This window comes from Gekko japonicus, unplaced genomic scaffold (genome assembly GCF_001447785.1).
Source record: "Gekko japonicus isolate JY-2015 unplaced genomic scaffold, Gekko_japonicus_V1.1 scaffold171, whole genome shotgun sequence".
In the NCBI taxonomy this organism is placed as follows: domain Eukaryota; kingdom Metazoa; phylum Chordata; class Lepidosauria; order Squamata; family Gekkonidae; genus Gekko; species Gekko japonicus.
Genome location: NW_015175975.1, coordinates 1448342 through 1474630, shown reverse-complemented (window position 1 = coordinate 1474630; position 26289 = coordinate 1448342). Strand labels below are relative to the sequence as shown.

Sequence of the window (26289 nt, the reverse complement as noted above, 5' to 3'; positions counted from 1 at the left end):
CAAGCCAAGCCGAAGTGAATGCTGTCCGGAACACGTCCGAAGCCTACAGCTGAACAAAATCCCCGTCGGCTGCAAACGTGTGCGATTTAAAGAATTACATGTTATCCTCCCTTACCCCTATGAATCATTGTTAGTCCCTTGTGAAACTTGTGTAACTGTAAATCACTCAGAGCCAGCAGCTCTGCAGGATTGAGCGATCAATAAATCGAAAGGTGGTATTATTATTATTATTTTATTATTATTATTATTAACAACAACAACAACAACAACAAAGGCCTAGAATTTACAACAAAGTTAACCATAATTGGCTCTGCACTTTGAAAAAGTTCAGAGGGTACAACATTTCTTTTACAATCTAAAAAGCACAGTTTTAGAACCTAATAGGGAAAAGTGGAGTGGGGTCGGCACTTGTCCCAGCATCAGAGCACAACAACAACAACAACAAAGGCCTAGAATTTACAACAAAGTTAACCATAATTGGCTCTGCACTTTGAAAAAGTTCAGAGGGTACAACATTTCTTTTACAATCTAAAAAGCACAGTTTTAGAACCTAATAGGGAAAAGTGGAGTGGGGTCGGCACTTGTCCCAGCATCAGAGCCATCCACCTTCATGGAGAGTCATATGGTCTTATTTATTTTCAGTTTCAGTTTATAGCCTAGGAAGAACAACAGATAGAAAGATCACACTGAAGATACGGAGCTTGGGAGACCAAATGTGATAGAGGAGATCTTCCTCTTTGGACTGGAAAGGAAACATGATCCCAAGGGGTGGGCCATATAAAGATTTAAAAACCCTTGGACATGAAGATAAAGGTCTCTTTTCTCTGTACCCTCTTCGACAGTTTGCCTTTTAAATAAAAGTCTGTGCACACTAAAACTCCATTACAATGGCAGCATTACCATGCAGTACTGAGTGAATGGGAGAAACCTCAAACTAAGATACTAAGATAATGGATCATTACAAAACTTGCAACTCCAAAAATAATCTATCCTTATTCTGTCCCTATTATAGGATGTGTAGTGTGTGGATGATCCAAGCTAACCTGATCTCATTAGGTCTCAGAAGCTAAGCACGGTTGTCCACGGTTGGTATTTGTATGGAAGACTACCCAGAAAGTCTAGGATTGGTATGCAAAGGCTGGAAATGGCAAAACAACCCTGAACATTTCTTTCCCTGAAAATTTTGCTGAGTTGTCATGAGTTAGTTGTGACTTGATGGCAATCTCCAACACCACAGTGTTAAGGTTAGAGGAATGTGTTTGAATGACTTTCTTTTGATCTTTGATCATGCCATTGATTCCTCCCCCAAAGAATGCTATCTGCGCTTAATATTTCTTTATTTGATTTCTCCACATGTTGAATTTGGGAAGATTGATCGATGTACTCCCATTGTCCCTATTCAGTCATGTTTCTCAGGGAGAAGTAAGTGGAGGAGGCTGTAGTTGATCCCTGCATCTCCACAGTTTGCACGTATGTTTGTGCATCCATGGATTATCTAATATGACCAAAACAGGAATATGGAGGTTGACGTGGGCGAGGCCCAGCGAGGCCTAACTATGGCTGCTGACCATCAGCAGCCGGTGGGAGGTGGGTCTGAAGTCGCAGGTGACCAGAACCAGCCCACACTGGAGGTGGGGTCACCTGGCTCCCATCCAGGTGGGCCAGGGCCCGCCGGCACGAGGTAGGTTTGGTGGGGGCCACCGCAGCAACAAGATTCTGTGCCTATGGCAGTGCAACATTCCTATGCTTGGCACCGGGGTCAGAGGGCCAGGTTCTCTCTTGGAGTGGGGGCCCTTCAGACTCAGCACCTGCTGGGGTGGAGACGGCAATGGTGAGTGGGGGACAGCCACTTTCCTGGAGCGCCCCCCCCCCCGCAATCTGGCAGTGGACGTCCCCCATGTATATATGGAATGTTCTCTGCCATTGGGGGATCACTTGCTCCAGGCCAGAAAGGCTATGATTTGGCGGGGGGAGTATGTGGAGATGTTCACACTGCTGTTCAGGGATGTAGAGGTGAAGGCTAGTGTATGGTATGATCCCAGGGAGCTGGAGAAGATTCGGCGTATGCATGTTGACAAGAACTTTGACAACTGGCTATCGGCGTACATCGTCTATATGGGGGTGGTATTGCAGGCCTACCCGGATTGGGGTCGGCGCTGGTGAAGTATTAGGACCTGATACACCGTGCCTATAAGGAATACAATGGGGCTGCGTGGCTGCGCTATGACAAGCTGTTCTGGGTGCAAGTGACCCTTGACCCGACCCTGCCTTGGGACCAGGAGCATCAACAGCTGTGGTCCCAATGCCTGAGGCCAGCTGGGACTATTGCAGGTAAGTATGCCGATAGCGGCCACATGGTGGCACGCTCAGAGGCGGACTTGGGGCAAGGAAGCAGCAGCAAGCAGTGGGTTGAATCCCGCTTCATCTGTTGGGATTTTAATGCCGCGGGGTGCCACTGGAGGCAGTGTAAGTATAGGCATGCCTGCAGCTCTTGCGGGGGCCTCCACTCCACATCAGCCTGTAGGAGGGACGACGGGGGGCGGGTCAGCCCTAAAGTCAGTGGGGGTGCCAAGAGACCAAGGGACAGAGCTGCCAGCAAGGGCGCACAGCCCAATTAGGCTTGCGGTTTTACAGGACTGGCTGCGGGGGTACACCCGCAGGAGGGAAGCGGCATACCTGGAAGAAGGGTTTTGGGAGGGATTCTGTATCCCTTTTAATGGCAAATGGACACATTTCATGGCTAGAAATTTGAAATTGGTTGTGGGGCTGGAAGCTGTAGTAAGGTAAAAAAATTGAGAAGGAGGTACAGGAAGGCTGGGTGGCAGGCCCCTTTCTGGAGCTGCCTATGCCCATGCTCCACATCTCCCCACTGGGTGTAGTCCCTAATTTTTTATTATTATTATTTAACATTCCCACTGGTGAAGTACCAGGACCTGATACACCATGCCTCTAAGGAATACAATGGGGCCGTGTGGCTGCACTATGACGAGCTCTTCCGTGCGTGGGCAGCTCTTGACCCAACCCTGCCTTGGGACTGGGAGCATCAACAGCTGTGGTCCCAATGCCTGGGGCTGGCAGGAGCCATTGCGGACAGGTATGCAGATAGTGGCCACATGGTGGCACGCTCGCAGGCGGACTCAGGGTGAGAAAGTGGCAACAAGCAGTGGGTTCAACCCCGCCTCGTCTATTGGGATTTCAACACTATGGGGTGCCATTGGACTCAGTGTAAGTATAGGCACACCTGCAGCGCTTGTGGGGGCTTCCACTCTGCATCGGCCTGTAGGAGGGGTGATGGGGGGCTGGCCGGTCCCAAAGTTGGTGGGGGTGCTAAGAGACCAAAGGATGGGGCCGCCAGCAAGGACGCAAAGCCCAATTAGGCTCACAGTTTTATGGGACTGGCTGCAGGGGTACCCCCCGCAGGAGGGAAGCAGCATACCTGGAAGAAGGGTTCCGGGAGGGATTCTGTATCCCTTTTAATGGCAAATGGACACATTTCATGGCTAGAAATTTGAAATCGGTTGTGGGGCTGGAAGCTGTAGTAAGGTAAAAAATTGAGAAGGAGGTACAGGAAGGCTGGGTGGCATGCTCCACATCTCCCCACTGGATGTAGTCCCTAATTTTTTGTATTATTTATCTTACCCTCATGGGAGGTCTGTCAACAATGGGATCCCGGGGGAACTTGCCACAGTGCACTATGCATCCTCTGACAGTGCAGTGTGCATGGTGGCTAGCTGTGGTAAGGTAGCGCTTATGGGTAAATGCAACATCAAATCGGCTTTCCGCCTTTTGCCAATACACCCAGGGGATTTTGACCTGTTGGGATATACATTTGATGGCCAGTTCTACTATGACATGGCCATGCCCATGGAGTGTGCAATCTCCTGCTCGGCCTTTGAGATGTTCAGCTCCTTCTTGGAATGGGCGGTGCGGCAAAGGTTGGGATCAGACAGGGTTACGCACTAACTGGATGACTTTTTGTACATGGGGGGGGGCAGGAACTAACGCCTGTCGGAATTCCATGGATATTTTTCAGGACATGGCGGCTGAGTTGGGAGTACCTTTGGCACACAAGAAAACTGAGGGACCAGGCACCAGTCTGACCTTTCTGGGGATTTTGATCAACACGGAGGAGCAGCTCTGCACCTTGCCCACGGATACGGTGGCGGGGCTGGTAACCTTACTGGAGCAGGCCTGCTCTTGGAAAAGCCTAACCTTGTGAAAATAGCAAACGCTGCTGGGCCACTTGAATTTTGCCTGCAGGGTGGTGGCCCTGGGACGGGCTTTTGTCTGGTGAATTTGTGACTCCCTGGGGGGAGTCTCCCTGCCTCATCACCGGGTCTGAGTTTTGGGTGGGATTAAAGCAGACCTGTACATGTGGCTGGGGTTTCTTAAGGGGTTTAAAAGGGTGTCCTTTTGGCGCAGCTCCATGCTCCTGGAGGCGTCTTTACAGATCTGTTCTGATGCATCAGGCAGCATGGGGTTTGGAGTCATTTTTCAGGGGAGCTGGTGCGCCCAACGCTGGCCTAGGGGCTGGGCTAGGGCTGCCAAATCCCCCCAGGGGGCGGATTTCCCCCCGCTTTGGAGGCCCGATTTCCGCCCCTGTGGAATCGGGCCCTGGGGAAACCCCACCCCCGCGTGTACGTCACCCGGATGTGACGTCGCACGCTGGAGGGCAGGGCCACAGCCATTTGAGGGGGAAACCCCACCCGCGCGTGTACGTCACCCGGATGTGACGTCGCACGCTGGAGGGCAGGGCCACAGCCATTTGAGGGAAAAACTCTATGTTTTCTCCTCAAATGGCTGTGGCCCCACCCCAGCGTGCGACGTCACATCCGGGTGACATAGATGCGGCACACATCTTGTTCCTGCACCAGGAGTTGCCCAGGAGTCCCCCGCCAAGCAGGTGAGTGCCATTTGGCAACCCTAGGCTGGGCCGAGTCTGGCCTTACAAAGGATCTCACCTTCTTGGAATTCTTTCCTATGGTGGTGGCAGTCCACTTATGGCATGCCCAATTACAGGACACAGTGGTCAAGTTCTGGTGTGATAACCTAGCAGTCGTACAAGTCATCAATAAACTGACGGCAAAAACTCCCATAGTTATGTGGTTGGTTTGGGCATTTGTGCTGTGTTGTTTGCAATACAATATACTGTTTGTGGCTGAGCACGTTCCAGGGGTGAACAACAACATTGCTGATGTGCTGTCTCATTTTCAGGAAGTCAGGTTCTGGGAGCTAGCCCTGGGGGCAAACCTAGACTCAGAGCTGATGCCGGTGGCCTTGTGGAGCCTTGGCAGTGGGATGTCGAGAGAGCCATTGAGGCGTCATTAGCGCCAGGTACGAGGACAGCATATAGGGGGCACCTCAAGGTATTCCGCAGGTTCTGGGGGGAGTCTGGGCTTGGACAGCTCTGGCCAATACCAATTGAACACCTGCTTCAGTTTGCAGTTGCCTTGAAGGCAAAGCGCCTGGCAGGCTGCACCATTAAAGGGTACATGTTGAGGGCTCAGGGGTTAGTTGACTGCACACGGGATTTCAGGCTACAGCGCATGACAGAGGGCTGGCTTAGGGAGTCACCACCAGCACCTGATACCAGACAGCCGTTTACCCAAGACATTATCAGTAAGTTGGTCAGCCTCTTCATGGGCCTATGCTTTTTGCCACGGGAGATGGTGCTTTTCCGGGTGGCAACCCTGGTAGCTTTTTTTCAGGGCTTTTCGGATTAGTGAGCTGCTCGTCAGGTCCCAGAGGGATGGTAGAAATTGGGCCTTGTTCATAGCAGATGCGGGAGTGGGAGTGGCCACAGTGACATTTCAAGTCTGATGGTCTAAGACGGACCAGGTGGGTGTTGGGCAGCTAGCTACCCTTCACAGGCAGCTTTGTGCCCTGTGCAGGGGATGGTACAATGGATGGTGTTGGTGGGGTGGAGTACTGGACTGCTTTTTCAGCGTGAGAGCGGACTACCCTTGACCCAATATCAATTTTGGTCTGTGCTACACTGGGCATTGGACATGGCGGGCTTGGCCGGGGGGGCGCTTCGGTATGCACTCCTTTCGCATCAGAGCAGCCTCAACAGCTATGGAGCTGGGACTTGGTCCTTTTCTGGACTGCTTTTTCAGCATGAGAGCGGACTACCCTTGACCCAATATCAATTTTGGTCTGTGCTACACTGGGCATTGGACATGGCGGGCTTGGCCAGGGGCCGCTTCGATATGTACTCCTTTCGCATTGGAGCAGCCTCAACAGCTATGGAGCTGGAACTTGGCCCTTCTGAGATCCAGCACTTGGGGCATTGGTGCTCCCGGGCGTACAGGGGCTACGTACATAAGTGCTGATGGCTCATGGTGTGTCTCGTTACAGGGTATGGCACAAGAACAAGGAACACTGGCATGTTGATTTGCGGGCACTCGATCATATATTGGGCAGGTAGGAGAGCTGGCTGCTCTACCATGGGTTCCCAGCTGGGCATGGGAGACAGACCATCTGTTGAATGGCTGGGGATGAGGGGGATACGCTGGGGCCAGCTGCTCCCTCTTTTGCATAGTCGCAGGGTGGCAAATGTGCCCCCTTGAGTCGTGGTTGTGCACCTGGACGAGAATGACCTGGGCACCAGGTCAGCAGTCTCTCTGTTGGCAGAGATATTGCAGGATTTGGAGACACTCGGGAAATGGTTTCCTGACACCATCTGGGTATGGTCCAATATGTTGCTGCGGCGGGTATGGAGGGGGGTCTTTAGCCCACATAGGGTGGACAAGGCATGATGCTGGATGAACAACGTCATTGGTAGGTCAGTGGCTGCTTGGGGAGGGAAAGCGATACCACACCCGGGAATTAAGTTCCTGTGCCCACATCTCTTTAGGCCTGACGGGGTTCACTTATCTGTCGCTGGGATGGATATCTTCTTGGCTGATCTGCAGAAGGGTCTGTGAGACCTGGTGGCTTCTGGCTGGTGGGAGGGGTGTTAAGCCAAGGCTAAGCCCCTCTGTGGTGGGAAAGCACGGGTTGAGAGGGCAGATTGGAAATGGCAAGCACCCTGAGATATCAGCAATGGGGGGGTCCTCAAGCTAGGGTACCTAAGGGTTTGGAAGTCTGAGAGCCTCAGATGGGGGCCCCCCTCTGGGGTGGGAAAGCACATGGTGAGCCTTAAGGCCTAGCAGTCATGGTGAAGATGTGCTCCTCTGTCCCTTATATGCGTAATAGGTGGGGTCCGGACCTGGCTCTGAGCCAGGGTGGGTTTGCCCTGTTAAGAAGCCTGCCTCACAGGCACAATCCAACTTGTGCTTAAAATGGATAATGATGCAGATCAGCTTGTATGTAAATAAAGTCCCAGTTTTAACCCATAAATTGTGTTGTGTTTCATTCAAGGGGCAGGCGGGCAAAGGCCGAGGAGGGCCTTGCAGAACTGAGACCTGGGATGACTGTGGGAGTACCAGGTTCTTGAATGGGTAGAAAAGATTAATATACATTTCTTAAGGAACATGGTTCAGATACAGAGTTGGATGCAACACTTTTTCATTCAGCCTTACTGAATCCCCTTCTTACCACACCCTCTTGCCCATATGATTTTAATATACATCGGTCCCATTTTCTCTTTTATTCTGTAGTCATCAATCACCTCTCTCTAAATTGTTCTCTACTTCAGATTCAACAAAAATATCAAATGATGAAAACACAGATGAACAGCTACATCATTTAAGCATCATATTGGAAATGTGCAATTTATATCAACGACAGGTCTTATTGAAGCATGATAATGGTGTCATTTTTAGTTGAATAGATGGGCAAAGGAGTGAAGAATATGAAGTTATGAATGATTTCAGGTGAGATAATATTCATGCATCCTCTTTGAGTCCCCAAATACATGGTTTTCTTTCTACCTAAGATATTTACCTGCCATAATGGTTGTCTGAAATTACATTTCTTTGTCTCCACCATTCTTCTTTGTCCATAACAAAATGAAAGTAGGGCATGTAAAGCATTTGCGATAGCATAGACAGCATTGTAGATACTGTAGCTGGGGCCAGTCATACTCATTTCAAAAATATCTGCAGGAAGGCTCTCCAGCTGCTCCTCTCCAGTGCAATTCTTATCAAACTCCTTCTCCAGTGGTGAATCTGAGAAATGACAGAGGAATGCCTGCTCCCAGAAATCCCTGATGAAGCCATCTCCTTCAGTCCAAAGAGGCTTTCTGCTCTTAAGAAATTGCTGAAATCCTGGTGGTTGATTCGTGTGAACTATGAAGGATATAGCACCATGAAGGACTACTTTGTCCCAATTTCTTTGATAATAATAGGACACCAAATCCATCTGAATGGTCATAATATATACTTTCCCTTTAAGCTTTGCTGTCGTGAATTCCGTCTCTGAGAATTTTATAGACCATCTCATATACGAGATAGATTCACTGTCTCCATAAAGGACAACTGCATTGGCTTTGCTCTCCATTACAACATCAAATTTTTCCCATCCATCCTGCATCATGGTAAAATAATAATCTATGGTTGTGACCTGTAGGATTTTTTCTATGAAGGCCAAACAGATGCCATTTTGAAAAAACAGAGGAAGCAGGGCTTGCTGAAATCTTTCTCCACGTTCATCATCCACAGCAATGAGCCCAATCCATGTCCACCTGAAATGCAGAATTAAGTGGAGGATACCCCTGTATTGATTGACTTCATTTGGAACCATCTGATAGACAGAAAGGCCAGATAATTTTTCATTCATTACTGAAGCAGAGCCATAGGTGAGCTATAGAGTTGAACATTGGGAGTGAAAAGTAGAGAATATGATTGAAAAGTTTTCAAAATACCACTCCCTTTAGGAAAGAATCCATAATCTGCAGAGAAAGGCACACTTTCCAGTTGGGTTGCTAGTAAAAATATCAAAGACAGATCTATGCTTTACTTTGTGGCTGTTTACGGAGATGAAATGAAAATGGTTTCATTTCCTTGGGATGTGAAAGGCATATTGGGGTGGGGGTAGATGGATACATCTGATGAAGTGGTCTTCATTACTATGAAAAGGAATAAAGTTTGCACTGTCATAAATGCACTTAGCCTGTAGTGGCAAAATAGAACAGGCCTGCAGTGACAACTTAAAAATGATCACAGCTATCCATCTAGATGAATTAATGTTATCTTATTGGAATAGAAAGGCCCTACATTTGAATTTAAGAGACATGTTTGTTTAGAACCAATGATTCTTCCTTTAAAGACTTCTGAGCCTTTCCCCTTTCCCTCTGTTCTTCTCTTTAATTTGCTTTTTAAAAATATTATGTAAAGTATTTTATATGGAGGATCATTCAATCATGGAAGTTCATATCGGCATACCCACCCTACCTGTGGAATATTGTAGATAGCTAACAAATTTGCTATGTAGAGGGAAGTTTCAGCTTCAAGTCCTCCAATGACTGCTATCAGATTGCTCTGGGGGTCACACTTGTAGTTGGGGACCAATCTGTTCTTTGTTGAGAGAAGTTCTACCATAGCACGATAGGTCTCTCTTGCATTGAAGTAGCTGTTCCAGATGTGGAAGCCCAAGGTGACATTGGGTAAGATCTGGGGATTTTCATTGATCTTCTTCACAGCAAATGCCATGGCCAAGACATGTTGATAATGATTAGTCAGTACACTACAACAAGAATGAGAAACCTACTCAGCAAAAATTGTTGCAGTATTATTGTGCCTCATGCTTTATTACTCTTACTAGAAATATTGATTGTGAAATCAATACAATGGGTTGGGTCAATAAGGATTTAAGAAACAATTATGTAATATTGTGGTACCCCAGGCTTAAGTAATCATATCTGACTAGAAATATTGACTATGATATCAATGCAATGTATAGGGTCCAGGTTATAATGAGATTGCCTACACTCCATTCCATTTAAAATTCAATCCATCTCTCATTCTGGAGATTCTTTGTGTGTATTTTAGGTGATTTTTTGATTTTTCAAAATCCTACTGTAGAGTCAATATTGTGAGACTCTGCACTGTAACTACTGGGGGGAAGAAGTTGGAATATGCCTGTTCTTTGTAGAGAGAAGTTTTATCATGGCACAGTATGCCTGTCTTGTACTGAAGTAGGTTTTATAGATTTGGAAGCCCAAAATGACCTTGGGTAAGATTTTCCGGTTTTCATTCATTTCCTTCACAGCAAATGCCACAGCTAAGATCTGTTGGTAACAACTAGGCCATACACTATGAGAAGAATCTATTGTGTGTGAAATATTGTCTATGGAATTAGTGCCATTGATTGGTTCAGAATCTATCAAGTCCATCCCATTTGAAATTAGATAACTCTCTAATCTAGAGATTTTTTTTGTTTCTGCATATTTCAATTGATTCTCTAATATTTTAATATCCCTCAAGAATCAGTGCTCTTAGACCCTGTGATGTAATTAAGTGTCTATGTCCCACAGAAACTGAACAATTATTTAAAATAGGAGTGGATTTAGCTCCACTGTCCTTGAACTCAGAATTGGAATTATCAAAGATTTCTGGCCTATCCAATGAGCCATCTAGGAGTGTGGGGATGTGTATATCTAGATTCAAGCACTATATCCAATCTACTCAAATTCTGTTATCATCCTCATCTGCACAGTGGGTCTCTTTTGATAAGTAATAACTTTTGTATTTCAGAAGAACCTGAAAACTATTGTTAGTGTTTTCCATACAGGATCACAGTGGACAATAGTCAGTGACCCTCTCTTCCTTAAAGAAGGATGGAATGGAAATAGGCTGGCTGGTAAATTAAAAGAGAAATCCAAATTAATCTTTACATTCCTAGAATTCAATGCAGTATGAACAACTTGTCAGCTATTGTCATGACATAAACCGATAATATGTATAGAAACAAACCTTCCTTACAAGGGCATATTATATGCCATATTGTTGAGCAGTTTGCTGAAGTCCATGATTTCTGAAATGACATAGATAAGAGATGAAATTCCCCCAATTATGAGATCTCCTTCTTGATAACATTTCTGAAGGCTTGAGAGGGGTTTGCTGATGGTGCATTTAGCATCATTGGCTTTGTACACTGATGGATCCAGCAGCACTAGAACCAACACCATGAGTGACACCATTCTCAAATTAGTTCATCCCAATAGAGATTCCGGTCTTCTCATGTGAATGTTGAAGTAATTCCAATTCAAAACAACCTGATTTGCATAATCTCCTGAAAAGGATTTTGCATATCATCTGTTTTTATCTGTTTTTATTTTAAATTATTATTTTACACTGCCTTGAGCCTGCTTCAGGCAAGGTGGGATAGAACCAGAAATAAATGAATAAATATCATAGATCAGATTGAGAGAATCCTATCTATCCCTAGCCCTTCCACCAAATTGGAATGTGAAAGATTGTATTTCTAGTATAATCTGCAGCTTTTCCCCCAATGACCATTTAAATAACATAGGGATTCTGAGAAGAAGTAATTATAGGAATGTTGATAATTATGGAGGGGGTTTCTGTACAACTGTTGAGAAAAATAAACATGTTTTGTCAAAACTTTTCTATTCTTTGGACTGCCAAGCACAAGTGGTGCCCCCAGAATGCAACTGGAATGAAATTCTGGGGAGTTGTACTTCTTGTGGTCAGCATGCACCAAAAACTAGATTGATTTATTTTGTCTATACCTATTTTAATTGATTTCTTTGCATGCATCAAAAGATGGTCAGGTGTCCTGGAGAAATATGAAAGGATCACACCTCTAAGCAGGTTAAGCTGAGATGGCTTTGAATATGTCTGTTCTCTGTTGTATCTATTGGAACCATGATCTGAGCAGCTTAATGGGCTGACCTGATATGACCTTGACTGTAGAGGAAAATTGATTTCCATCTTTCACCAGAGAAAGAATAACAGAATGAAACATCTACGAAAGCTATCCAGATTGTTTTCAAGTTGGCTGGCAAACAGCAGGAATGGGATAAATCTGCTGTCTGGCTCCACTTGAATGAAGTGCTGTTGATAGAATATGTCTATTTGCCTACCAATCACATTCATCTTGAAGTTCTCAGCACATTAGTTCCATCAAGACATTTGCCCAATCAGTCTAACACGTTATGTATTATCTCCAGCAATGTGACTGAAGAAAGTCACCAAAAGATCAGTCAGCAGTGATACTTTATGGTATAGAGATGAGATGGTTGCTTGGGTTTTATGGCTTGGCAGCAAAGTTCATATACCGTTATTCATTCTCCCATTTAACTTTGCTTTGCTGCCCTGGGGAGCTGAAATGGAAATAGAAATTAGAGAATTCCAGTTCACCCATCTTTGACTGGAGTATGGTTTTGTGGAATACCCCTTTAAATGATGTATGTTAAACATCAGGTGAGTAACAGGCTCTGGGAATTAAGAAGGTATTTTGTTATCCAGCTCTGTCCTTGTGTGGCATCCTCTATATGCATATACCCAATGATTGCCATCCTCTTGGTGGGATCTGGAATGCCATCTACATATGGAATGCCAGACTACAAATGTCAATTCCCCTCAGAATCCATTTTCACAACCAGGTGACCATCTCCCAGGCATGAAGGAGTGTGTGGCTGGCCAACCCCCTAAACCCTAGTCACCAGGTGGAGGTGGGTGGGTGACCGCTTTCTGGGCATGAAGGGAAGGGTTGGCCACCCCCAGAACCTATCTTCATAACCAGGTGACTGCCTCTTGGGTACAAGGGGAGTGTGGTGGTCCATTCCCTAAATCTCAGTCACTAGATGGAGGCTGGCTGGTGGTCACCTCCTGGGCCAGAGGGCAAGTGTGATTTTCCCAGAGAGTACTTTTCTGGGAGCACCTGCTGATATTTGGCCCACAAAGCCAATCCTCAACAAACTTGGAGGGCAGGAAGAGGGGCAGGCCAGGGTGGTCCTCTCTGAGTTTGATGCCTCAAGTTTGAGGGAAGTCCGTTTGACACAGTCCTGAATATGCAGCTGTGATTTCCCCAGAGAGCGCTTTCCTGGGGGCATCTGTTTGGGGGGCCCACTACTCATCCCCCACAGCCAATCCTTACCAAACTTGGAGGGAAGGTAGAGGGGCATCCTGTGGAGGTACTCTGCGAGCTTGATGTTTCTAACTTGCAGGAGGTCTGTTGACACCCTCCTAAGAGAGTACTTTCCTGGGGGCACCTGCTTTGGGGGGCTGTAGCTTGGGTCTCCTAAATCCAATCCTCACCAAATGTGGAGGGCAGGTATAGCAGAGTCAGCTGGAGAAGTATTGTTAGTTTGGCATCTCTAGCCAGCAGGGGGCACATTCCACTGCATCCCAAATAACAAGTCACAACCCACAAACCGGTTTGGTAAACTGAAGGGTCCGTGGTGGTTCGTGGTTTATGAACCCCCCAACGAACCATGAACCTCTACAAACCACAATTTCCCCACTTCATGCCCATCCCTACTAGACTCTGTGGCATTATACCATTATACCCTTTTCAAATCCAAGCCTTTTAATACTCCTCAAAAACAAGATGGTGGTTGTTCATGCTTGTGCCAGAGTTTTATGCCCAGATTCTTTAAGAAGAGACACAGTAATGAAGGAGAATTTTCTTGGCAGTTAATCCACAAGCATTGAAATTGGCTTGGGCATTGCTCTCCCGCACATTTGCCTGCTCAGTGTTTTTACAATCAGGTTTTTTTTCCTGGCATGTGCCTTAAATAATCAGTTTTTCTTCTTTTTAAAAATATTTTGCATGTGTGTGTGCGTGCGTGTGCACACTTGCATGCCTGGAAGTCAGGGTGATGTCTGGCAACCCCTACTGGAGCTTGGATGTTTTCAGAGAGGTGGCTTGTATTGCCTGCCTCTGCATCCTGGCCCTGATATTCCTTGGGTGGTCTCCCTTCCAAGTACTTGCCAGGGTCGGCCCTCCTTAGCTTGGGCTATCCAGGTCAGTGCTAATAATCAGGAATTTCAAGGGAGGGTGCTGTTTACATTGGTGATATCATTGGTGGCATCACAGCACCACCTTTTTATTTTGGGGGCATGCTTGTATTGATGTCTTGATATTCTGGCCATATTTCAAAAAGTACCTAAAGTATTGATACAACAATATACGATTATAATGATAGGTTCAATAAGTTCTCTGAATTCCCAGCTGTCATGTTTTAAAGTAAGTCACTAAACCCTACCCTCACATAAATATGGCTTTTTCCTTTTATCTCCTTATGTTTCACGAGGGACAGAGACTTACTTGTTGTTGCTGATGTTGATGATGATGATGATGATGATGATGATGATGATGATGATGAAAGCTGGGGATTCAGAGAACCTGTTTAACCCATTATTGTACTGGAATATTGATATAGCAATATCTTAGTACTTTAAAAAAGTAAAAATCTATGTCTTCAAAGGGGAGGAGAGGGAATGGTTGAACAAGGAGAATAGTCCAATTATCAAAATGCTGGCTAGAAGTGGGTGGAACAGAGAAAACTGACAGACACATTACACATGAGGGAAAAGATGACTCAGGATCAGCTTTCAGAAAGAGATGGGGGTAAAAAATCATCTCAACAGAACTGGGGGTGGGGAAGGGGGCGAAAAACCATCCCCAAACACAGTGCCCTCATTGCAGGGGGAGGAAAAGGCAATTATTTAAGAATAATTCTATTAGCTATCTATATAAGAATATTTCTATTAACTGACTGTATTCATGGCTGCTATCGTTAATTTCCCCTCCCCTACAGAGCTTGTGTATTTCCACTAAAACAGCTTTTACTATATACTTATGTACATCTGTGTCTTTATAATCCCCAGTCCATTTTTGCTTTTAAAAAGTTTTTAATATGTTCCAATTCCTATTCTTGTAATGCTTCCTCAAAAGGGTTATGTTGGATTTTATTAGTTCTAATCCATACTTCCTGCCATGCTATGAACTTCTTCAAAGCCTCCCTACATCTCTTGGCCTTCAGTTTTCTCTTCATTGTGTCAGTGCTTTTAGGACTTTCCAGACTTTCAGGACTAAGCTGTTGCTTTTGCTGAGAACCAGTTTGGTGTAGTGGTTAAGTGCGCGGATGCTAATCTGGGAGAACCGGGTTTAATTTCCCACTCCTCCACTTGCCCTGGCTGGATGACCTTGGGCAAACCGTAGTTCTGATAAGAGCTGTTCTTGAAAAAGAGCAGTTTCTGTCAAGAGCTCTCTCAGCCCCACCTACCTCACAGGGTGTCTGTTGTGCTGAGGGGAGGGGAAAGGAGTTTGTAAGCCACTCTGAGACACCTTTGGGTAGTGAAGGGCGGGGTATAAATCTAATCTCTTCTTCTTCAAGAACCATAGGTATTTCTTTCAGGATCTGTGTCAACCCCTTAATTTTTACGTTGTTCTCTTGCCGTTCATCCACCACTGAAAGTATCTCAAAGGCCACCAAACTCAGAAAACTCAGAGGAAGAGTATGAGTACAGGATTTCCACAATTGTTCAGAAGAGGAACCCACTGTGAGAGTGTTGTACTGGGTGGGACACTGGCCTGTTCCAACATTGGCTTCTCTTATGTTCTTATTTTCTTATGACCCCTTAAAGAGATGCTTGAGATTATATAAAGCCTACATGTTGAAAATCCTTTTGTAATAACAAAGGTCATTGGGTGAGACTGAGAGGAAAAGTTGGCTGGATCCAACCCAACAATACTTATTTCCTATAATTCTAAAATAACAACAGGAATCTATAATAAATAAGTGGCATGACTGTCCATTCATTTGCCTGTTGTATGTGGAAGTCTTCAGAAAATGAAGCTATGACCCTCAGAACTGGCCATCTGCTTCAGCATAGTCATGGGAATTACTGCGCAAAACGTTAAGGAAACTGGAATATTTGGGAATGCATAACTGAGTAACAACTCCTTCCCTTTTGCTTTGAATGTTGTTGTCTTTAGAAGGCATAGCTCAAGAGAAAGTAGAACTAGGCATTCAAAATTGGGACATCTTTTTATCTCAGTCTTCCCCTATGACCTTTCTTACTACAAATGTTTTTGCACACACTATATATGGACAGATACTTTTATTATTACAGAATAGGGAGTCTACTTTCCTCACTCTGCTTGTCAATAATGAAGTTCCCAGTGCTTGGCATATTTCATGGCAGTTGAAAACCAAAGGAAGAGGCAAAACCAAAAGAGTCAATCTTTTGCCGTAAACCTGGAGAAAAAATAGAGTTATAACAAATGTAATACTTGGTATTTCAACCCAGTGGGGACCCAGAGCAGTTTACTTCATTCTCCTGCCCTTCATTTCATCATCACAGGGATAGCCCTGTAATGTAGTCAGAATGATTGAATGTCCCTGATTGAAGGTTACCTAAATAAGCATCTGTGGCTTACTTAGTGTCCTGGATCCAATCACATAAACCAAAATACTAATATACTAGATTGGTTATGATAGTTCAGTAAGGTTCTTAAACACTTTGCTATGTAAAGGAGGGAGTATGCTCCACCTTCCTGGTCTCTGCTGTATTTTTACCCAAAGTGGACCTAAAGTGACTCACATGATTCTCTTGTGTCTGTTGTGGGGATGGGTGTCTGTTGTGGGGAGGGGAAGGGAAAGGAGTTTGTAAGCCGCTCTGAGACTCCAAGTGAAGGGCAGGGTATAAATCCAATCTCCTCTTCTTCTTCTTCTTCTTCTTCTTCTTCTTCTTCTTCTTCTTCTTCTTCTTCTTCTTCTTCTTCTTCTTCTTCTTCTTCTTTTCTTCCATTTTATCCTTGCCAGAACCCAGTGAGGTAGTTCTGGTTGACAGTGTGTGACTGACCCACAGGGGATTCTGACCTCGATCCTTCATCCTGGTCTTACATTCTAAACACTATGCCACAAAGGTCGTCATAATAAATTAAGTTGTTAAAGCCCCATTGTTTTGTCAAAGAGGGGATATGTCCCTCCTCCCTGTTGTGCTGATTGCACTTTCCTGCCTTCTTGTGAGTAAAACTCTGATTTAATTGAAAATAGCCATGGGAAGTTCCAGAGTCGATCTGTGCCAGGATGATCCTCTTTATTTTAGACACCAAAAGACCCACCATCATTTTGAAGCTGATTCATGTTACTATAATGCCAAGCTTGGATTCTGATGGATTAAACCTGCCATAGACAATCTCAGCTTCCATTCCTAGGGGAGGAAATATGGGCCACAATGCCTCTTCTGCAAGACAAGATGTTATGATTGCCTTCATTTTTGGCATTGCAAAACCCCACATCATCCTATCACTCCTGACCAGTTTGCAAATGTCTAGGTTTCTTTTGGGATGAGCTATGCTTCCCACAGAAAACCTGTTTTCCATTGCAGTTGGGGAGTCTGACTTTAATGTAGGCCACAATGGTCCAATTCCTTTTCTTTCGAGCACTTGAAGACTTCTTTGCAGACTGTTAATATTTCTTACATTAGTCCTCTTTTCTTCTTATCAGCTGTTCCCTGTTGTTCAATTTAGGCCGCAGCAAAATAATGAAACATTTGGGGGCAAAGATGCAACCCAGAAGGCCAGCACTGGAGGCTAAGATGGAGAAGATCTCCACAGCCACCATGGATTTTCCCTTGGTGCTCAGGTAGGTAGGAACAAAAGATATCCAAACACTACAAAAGACCAGTAAACTGAAAGTGATAAATTTGGCTTCATTAAAACTGTCCGGTAACTTCCTGGCGAAGAAGGCCACCACAAAGCTAACAATGGCCAGGAAACCCATGTAGCCCAGGACACAGTAAAACATGGTGACAGACCCCACATTGCATTCCAGTACAATGGCTTCAGTCTCTGACTACGTGTCAACATCCGGAAATGGGGGAGAAGTTGCCAGCCATGCAAAACAAAGCGATGCTTGGAAAAAAGAGCAGGAAATCACAATGGAATTGCCCACTCTTTTCCCCACCCACTTCCTCAGGCTTCTTCCTGGTTGGATGCTTAGGAACGCCAGAACCACCATGACCGTTTTTGCCAGCACACAAGAAATGGCAACCGAGAAGACCATGCCAAACATGGTTTGTTGGAGGAGACACGACACCAGTTGTGGTTGACCAATGAATAGCAAAGCACAAAGGAAGCAAAGGAGGAGGCAGATCAGGAGAGCATAGGTGAGGTTCCTGTTGTTGGCTTTGACGATGGAGGTGCTGTGGTGCTTTATAAAGACTCCTAGCACCAAAAGAGTGATGGAAGAAAAGGAAAAGACAAAAGTCACTAAAACAATCCCGAGAGGTTCTTCATGGGACAAGAAAGTACAATTTTTGGGAATGCATTGATTTTGTCCCCTGTTTGGATAGTGGTCTTGTGTGCAAGTCATGCAATCAAGTAAGTCTGTAAAACAGAGAGACAGGGAGAGAAGGTGGGTTAGCTTCAGTGTTATACATACCCCATAATGGTTCTCATAACCCAAACTTGTAGAGGATCCTTTGGTGGGTATCACAGCATTTGTATTTAACTCCACAACCAATCCCTGCTTACATCAGCTTGTTGTTGCTACACACACATGATGTATTTATTTTACTCTCCTTTTGAAATAATTGACTACTTCTTTCAGAGAATATTTTTGAATGTGGGATTGTTTTAATTACCTTCATCATGAATTGTTACATATAGGGGTATTAAGTTATTGGAGAAGAAGTGGTCCAAGGGCATCCAGTACGGCACAAAAGTACTTGTCCATGAGTATCCTACCACACCACACCTGTAATAATGGGGTATGGGGCTTGGCTCACTGAAAATGATAGATGCTCCCAATGTTGGCTGTATTCCCTTGGGAGAAAATTCTGGTCACTCAATGTCACTGGCATCTACTCCCACTTATGGCTGCTAAGAGAGAGCCAATATGATTCAGTAGGTACAATGCTGGATGAAGAGCATGAGACCCATTATGCCATGGAAACTAACTAGGAGACCTTGGGACAGGCACTATCTTGCCCAGTCTAACCATGCCTCAGGTTTCTGCTGAGGATAAAAGTGAAGAGGAGAAAATGAAGATGGTAGCCTTTTTGGGTCACCATTGGGGAGAACAGTGGGCATATAAATCTCTCAAAAATACTATAAATATTACCTAGCCTTACTTATATTAATAAACAACAAACATGTGATTTCCACCTCTCCTAAGATCATCATTCTAATATATATCATTATATCAGAAACCAAATCAAATTGAACTGTTTTAATTAATTAATCTATTTGTTTGTTTGTTTGGCAACCTGCCTTTCTCTCCAGTGGGGACATAAAACAGCTTGCCCCATTGTCTTCTCCTCCCTTTTTTTTGCTTAAACAATCTTCTGTGTTCGGTCTGACTGTGAATGTGTGACTGGGTTAAGGTCAGCTAGCAGACTCCCCTGGCAGAACAGGGATAAGTTCAAGGGTTTCCCCAGGCCACACCAACTCACTTCTAACCTTTGAAAAGTGAAGCCATGCTTAGGTTTGGACTGTAAATCTCTTACCCTTCTGATTGGAAATCTTTCCCTTCTGGACATGGAAAGCAGTCATAGCAGCAGAATGGCTCCCCTTCCTTCATTCTCTTCCAAAAACCTGGAAGGCAACTTTCACTGCAGATTGAAAGGGGCTTTGTACAATGTATAAATGAAACAGGAAAACCATCAGTCAGTAACAAATCTAAAACAATGTTCTGTTTGTTTCACCAGAGTATTGTAGTCAATGGCCTGGAACATTCAGTTCTCATCTGTGGTGTGGAGTGCATTTCATTCTCTCACAACCGGATGACTTATGTTTAATTAGTCTTGCAGGGCTTTGTTGATTATGAAAATGATGAAGAATGACATCCTCCATCCTCACTCTTTTCCTACTCTGGGTAATGTATAGGTTTGTACACTCAAGCTTTCAAATGCCCAGTGTTTTGATGATGCCTAGAAAGGCTAGAATGATGAAAGGGAACTTGGGGGGTGGGATGTGATGTCATAGGATCTGACCTCCAAAGCTGCCTCCCCACTCCAGGGGGAATAATTGTGGTATTCTGGGGATCTTTGGTAGTCTCGGCAGAACTCTGGGCCGCACCTTGAGGTTGGTAAGGGAGTTGACAGGTTTTAATATTTTACCATTTTTAAAAAATGTGCACAGAGGACATATAACATCAGAGAGAGCTCAATCACTCTTTGGTTCAGACCACAATGTATTCACATATTGTAAGAAGTGTTCTCAAAATTAAGATCAACAACAACATCAACTTGTTCTGTCCATCTTGGTTCTAAATCTGTGCTTTGAGGGCACAGTTAGCTTTCTAAGGTAGGACAACCTGAAACTGAATCCAGACAATGCTGTTGGGAAGGCTGATCATCTAGAGGGACTGAATCCACTCGTCCTTGTTGGAGTAATGTTGGCTTTTTCAGAGCAGGTTAAGAGACTGGGGGTGCTCATGGGCCCTGCCTTGCTGTATGAAAAACAGGTTGGCATGTTGACCAGGAATGTCTTTTATCAGCTATATCTGATTCCCCAACTTTCTCAATACCTAGACACATCTAACCTGGCCTGGCTTATCCATGGTCTGTAACCTCATAGTTGGATTACTGACATGTTTTTCTATGTGGGGCTGTCCATGAAGGAAACCTGGAAATGGCAACTGGTTCAGAAGGCATCAGCCTGACTACCACGGGAAAGCCGGAGGGAATGTAAGTTCCTCATCATGAAATGGTTATGGTGGCTGCAAGTCTATTTCCAAGTAGGGTTGCCACCCTCCAGGTGGGGCCTGGAGATTCCCCACTTTTGCAAGTGATCTCCAGCTGACAAAGCTCAGCTCCCCTGGAGAAAATGGCCACTTTGGAAGGTGGACTCCGTGGTATTGTACCATGCTGAGGTCCCTCCCCTCCCTGCCCCTCCCCAAGCCCCACCCTCTCCCAGATCCACCCCCAAAGTCTTCAGGTATTTTCCTACCCAGAGCTGACGACCCTATTTCCAAGTTCAAGTCAAAGTGCTGGTTATGACCTTTAAAGCTCTTCACAACCTTGAACCCACATGTCTGAAGGACCATCTACTTCTATATGTCCTTGTGTGCCAACTACAATATTCAGGAAGCCACCTGTTTGCTATCCCACTACTCAGGGTAGCCTGCCTGGCATTGGCCAGAGCATGGGCCTACTCCATCCTGGACCTCTGGAACAGGCTCCCTAAATAGGTGAGGGGGCTCCCCTCTGTGGAAATCTTCAGGTGGTGCTGTAAGGTCTGCCGGTTTTTCAAGGCTTTAAGGGGGAGGGGGTTAAATGGCAGACATCTTTCAACAGGGGAAGAGGAATGAATATGGAGCCTTATATTTTATCTTTGTTTTTCTATGGGGATATTTTAATTTTGTATTCCACCTGAATCCAAGAAGTAAGGCAAGATGTACATTTTACACTAACAAATAAACAAACTTTTGGTATTCTGCAGCTAATTTTTCCATGCCACTGTTGCCATGCAAGGCGCACGTAACGCCATCTTGGACTTATAATTTCATAAGCAAGAGAAACCTGGACTGAGCAAATTGTGTGTAATAGGGACTGTATTGCATGGTGACCCAAAGTGGTGCCAGTTGGAGACATACCCAGTAGAAGGAAGCCTTCCTGAGATAATGTGCCACAGTTCCTGAGGTTACCTGCCCTCTTACCTGCTGTAAGATGGACCAGCTTCCTAGCCACTTGAAGGACTGAAAACCAGGCAGATGACATGTCAAGGCAGGAGAACAAAGACTCAAACTCCATGTGAAGTTTCTTCCTGCACACGTAGACAACGCTCCCCCTCCCCCAAATTTACTCACCTCACTGAAGCTGCAGCCAGAAGACAATAGAAGACTATCAATGACAATGGCTCTGGCAGCATGAGTCATAATCCCATCCGGTGCCACTTCCTTGTCCAGAGTTACTAGAGTTCGATATTGCCCACTCCCCTAGACCCTTCCCCTTTGAACCCAGTACCAATCAGCATGTTTTTGGGACAGACTAGTAGGAGGTGGGCCAAGGCATGTGACCAGCTTAGGCCACCCCAAAAGACATGTGACTGGGACATATGGCCAGCCTGCCTCAACCCCCCAACCCCCCCTCATAAATGGGGACACCCAGCCATGTGGTCCCTCTCTCTCTGCACCCTACCTATCTTGCTGACTCTGGATTAGCTACCCAAGAGTCTTTCCATGTGTCTTGGCTGGTTCAAGATACGACCCCATTTCCCTATAGTCTACCTCATTCTTCCCAAGGATTGCTCCATTTTTCGGATAGGTAAATATTGCCCACCACCGATCATCCTGCTAATGCGAATGTGCTATCCACATCTCTCTAATTTTCCTAGCTCTGTATAATTGTGTGTGTGTGTGTATTGTTTGATTGTGAAATAGTTACAGTAAAAGAATAATTTTATATTGGAAACCAGCCTCCATGCCTCTTTCTGGTGCTTGTTTCCTTATTGCCTATTGCCATTTTATAATATCTCATATTCCCCATTATAATTAATAACTAAGAGCAATCAGGCTAACACCACCTAACCCTAGTGAGAGGTCCCGTGATCTCCAATATCATCTTTGGTCAAGGGGGAAAGAAGGCATTTAAAGAGAAGATCTTTAAAGGGGGATGAGAATCCCAAACCTATCACTGCCTGCTTTAACAGTGACTATTCCTTCTATCATCCATTTTCAAATGAGGGTTTGCATTTCAATGAAGCACCACAGTGCATGTTAGCATAAGATCTTTTCTTTATTGGAAGTTTTGCTGATTGTGTAATCCTCTCCTACCTGGTTAAAGCAGCTGTTCCATGTGATGTCATCTTCATTAATGGTAAATATTTGGTCTGCAGGAGCTTCTGGATGAACCTCTCCAATCTTCACTTTAAAAAAAGATTGATTTGGAAAAGCAAGCCAGTTGATGATATCATACCCTGTTGCAACTTCTCGATGGGTATCAAATGAAATTTTCTCCCCAGCAGTGTTGTTAAATGAGACACTTTTCAGAAAGTGGTGAAGCTAGATGGAACAGGAAAGCACAGTCTTAGCTCGCCTGTTCCGTGGGAAGCAATGTGCTAATATTTGCTTCTTGATAGATTTTTTTAAAATATTAAATTCCTTTTGCCTGACCCCCCCTAGATGGAGCAGGAAAGCACAGTCTTAGCTCGCCTGTTCCGTGGGAAGCAATGTGCTAATATTTGCTTCTTGATAGATTTTTTAAAATATTAAATTCCTTTTGCCTGACCCCCCCCATTTTATTCTTTTATATATTACTTCATTGTAGTTATCACACACATTTATATTTTCTTCTGTTCCTTTTTGCATGTATTAATTCCAAAAGGAATTTTGTTGCCCTCCAAAGGTAGGGGGATTTCAGAGGAAATGTTCCCTCGGTATTGGGATCTTCCTGAAGAGCAAGGATTCCTTGAAATTGTGGGGAGTTCACCCCTAGGTGAGAAGCATGGTAGAATGCAGCCCTCAAATTCCTAATTCAGTATTGAGACTTTAACTGGAATTCTCTTCCTCAGACAATGCTAATTTATGATTATGAAGAAATGACTTACACCCTCAAATTTACATCAAAGTTAACAATAATGGTCTCTGCAGTCTGAAAAAAAATCAGAGGGTACAAGACTCCTTTTACAAGCTTGTAGGTATAGAAGGGCAAAGTAGGACAGGTATGACTCATCTCCCAGCACCAGAGCCATCCACCTCATTAGTTAGGAAGATTGTCCTAGCCCAGGAAGAACAGAAGATAGAAAGGTCACACTGAAGACACAGAGCTTGGGAGATCAAATGGAATCAAGATTAGTTGTTGTAGATTTTCCAGGCTGTATGACCGTGGTTGTGGTGTTGTAATATCTGACATTTTGCAAGCCGCTGTGACTGGCATCCTTAGAGGTAGAACACAGAAAGATGGAGTACTTTCTGTGTCAATCAAGATTGTCCTCTTTGGGTGGAAAAGAAAAATGACTGAATTGGATAGGCAATACAAAGATTTCAAGACCTTTCGACATGAGGAAGCAGCTCTCTTTCCCCTTTGGACTCATGTCTTCTTACTAGATGTCACACTAGAACACTGTTGAAATAGCTGCATTACCATGTAGTACTGAATGAATGGGAGAAACCCAAAACTGAGACCCAAAGTTAAAGGATCATTTCTGAAACTTGCAACACCAAGGATAAATAAGCTATCCTTATTCTATTGATTTTATAGGGTATGTACAGTGTGGATATCTTGTTAGAACTCAGAAGGTCTGCAGGGTCAGCCATGGTTAGTACTTGGATGGGAGACTACTCCAAAAGCCCTGGGTCATTATACAGAGACTGGTGATGGCAAACCATCTCTGATCCTCGCTTTCCCTTTAACTCCTACAGGTTACCGCAAGTCAGCTGTTTCTTGATGGCCCTTTTCAACACTACAATGTTAGGGCTAAAGGATTGCCTTTGTTAGAGAATAAGCCTGATATTTGCTTTATGGACTATTTATTGCTACACACAATGGACTGTGCGCACACACACACAGGCTCAGAGAGCTGTACACTTTAGGTCACCTGTTGTGATGCCACATATAGAGGGTACCTGCACATACCGTACATGTAAATAAGGTTTCAGCTACACAGTTACCCAGCCTGGTGAAGAAGCACAAACCTCCATTATTGTGAGCAATGAAATAACAACTCTAGGAAGAAACAGCCCCCATGACAAAGCTGCTTATGGTCACGTACTACCCATCACCTGCTTTGTACCTGAGCTGGAATTTCCTGCCATATGGACATTTGGTTATCAATAGAACTAGCCAGCTTCATCAGCACTACAATGAAGCATCTTGACGCCTGGATTTCACACCTGTCCAGATGCCATACTCTGAGTAAGGTTTTAGGTTACAATATTGTCCACCCCTCTTAGGTAACCTCCCCTTCCCACATGCAACCAATAGGATTGCTTTTTGGGACGGACTTACAGGTAGGTGGGCCAAGAGGTTGGCACAGTTACTGCCCATCTCTTGAACCCACTAGAAAAGGAGAGAACCTGGCCCCGCCTACCTGGCTAGCTAGCACTCCCCCCAAGACGACCCCTGTCTACTTTTACCCCTCTTAAGTCCCACTTGCTATCCCCAACCCTTGCCTCTACTAATCTCTTGATCTGCAGTCAAGAGACCCACATGTTCCAGCTGGATCTGGTCATGTGTGGATTCCCTTTCTTTCTATTTCTTCCCCTCCATTCTTAATTGGAACAACCAAGCTACAAGAAAGATAAGTATCACCCACCATCATCCCTACCTGCTAAAGCCACTGTGCTTATTTCATACTGTAATTCTTAGGAACTTAATTGAATGTGTGAGTGCATCAGTATTGTTTGTATGAGATATATTTTTAAGTAAAATACATCTATTTTAGCCACAACAGCCTCGAATCCTTTACTGGTAACCCTTGGTGGGATCAGGACCCTGGTATAAACTGGCAAGAACCCATTTATAAATTGCCAATTGCTGTAAATAAAGCAATTCGGCTAACACCTTTGAATCACTTTCTTTTGATTTTTGTTCATCCCATGGTTATTTCAAAATGCTGCCTGCACTCATTGCTTATTTCAAATCAGTTTCTTAACATGCTGAATTTGGGTAGATTGATCTATGTACCCCCATTCTCCCTAGTCAGTCATGCTTATCAAGGAGAAGTAAGGGGAGGAGAATGTGGGTGATCCCTACATCTCCATGGGTTGCAAGCCTGTTTGTGCATCCAGGGATCAGCAAATGTGAACAAAACAGAAAATGTGAAAGCAAGGCAGAGCCTTTAAGCATCAACCCAAACAAAAGTGCTGGAATACTAGTCCTTAACGATTACTTGGTGGCACCCCAAGAGAAGTAAGTTACTGCAGGAGAAAGGAGGAGAGAGGGGCCTTATGGATCCGAGATCTGGGATGCCTGTAGAAGTACCAGGTTCCTTCATGGGCAGAAATGAGACTTGCAAGATCATTTCCCCCCAGTGTTTAAATACACTTCGGGGTGTGTGTGTGTGTGATTCAGATAAAGAGCTGGATGCATCCACTTTTTCATTCAATCTTACTGAATTTCCTTTCGTACCACACCCACTTTCCCACGCTGGCCCATAGCTCTGGTGGGGCATTTTGGGACTCTGCCCCCTTAATCACAGGCCACAGCCCACAAGTTTTCATTGAGAAAACCCCTTTTCTTGTGTTTTAATTCCCCCCCCTTAAAGTTGGGTGTGCCTACTCTGTGGTATGCCAAGCCCAGGTCCCAGACCATGACTTGCCAGCTGGTAGTCCTCCCTCCATCTGCTACTCATGAGTCACTTCAGCTGCACCATGCCAAGCCTTTTAAAAATGTTTTCCTAAAGTTGCGTACACACGTACGAAGCAGTGCCTAGGCCCCAGGCCATGACTAGCAGGCCAGCAGTCCTCCCATCTCCTGCCCTCAG

The 26289-nt window shown here is 44.8% G+C and overlaps 1 protein-coding gene and 1 pseudogene across 1 annotated transcript in view; both read right to left on the bottom strand.

Moving 5' to 3' along the window:
* LOC107122976 (vomeronasal type-2 receptor 26-like) overlaps window positions 1–11083 on the bottom strand; it is a 15723-nt gene extending 4640 nt beyond the window's left edge. The window contains exons 1-3 of the mRNA XM_015426126.1: window positions 10866–11083; window positions 9336–9627; window positions 7888–8745 (exon numbers count right to left, since the gene is read on the bottom strand). Of these exons, the coding sequence (XP_015281612.1) occupies window positions 7888–8745; window positions 9336–9627; window positions 10866–11083 (1368 nt within the window). The remainder of the gene's footprint in view (window positions 1–7887; window positions 8746–9335; window positions 9628–10865) is intronic.
* Window positions 11084–17344: 6261 nt separating this feature from the next.
* The window catches only part of LOC107122975, a 12655-nt pseudogene continuing 3710 nt past the window's right edge, over window positions 17345–26289 (bottom strand).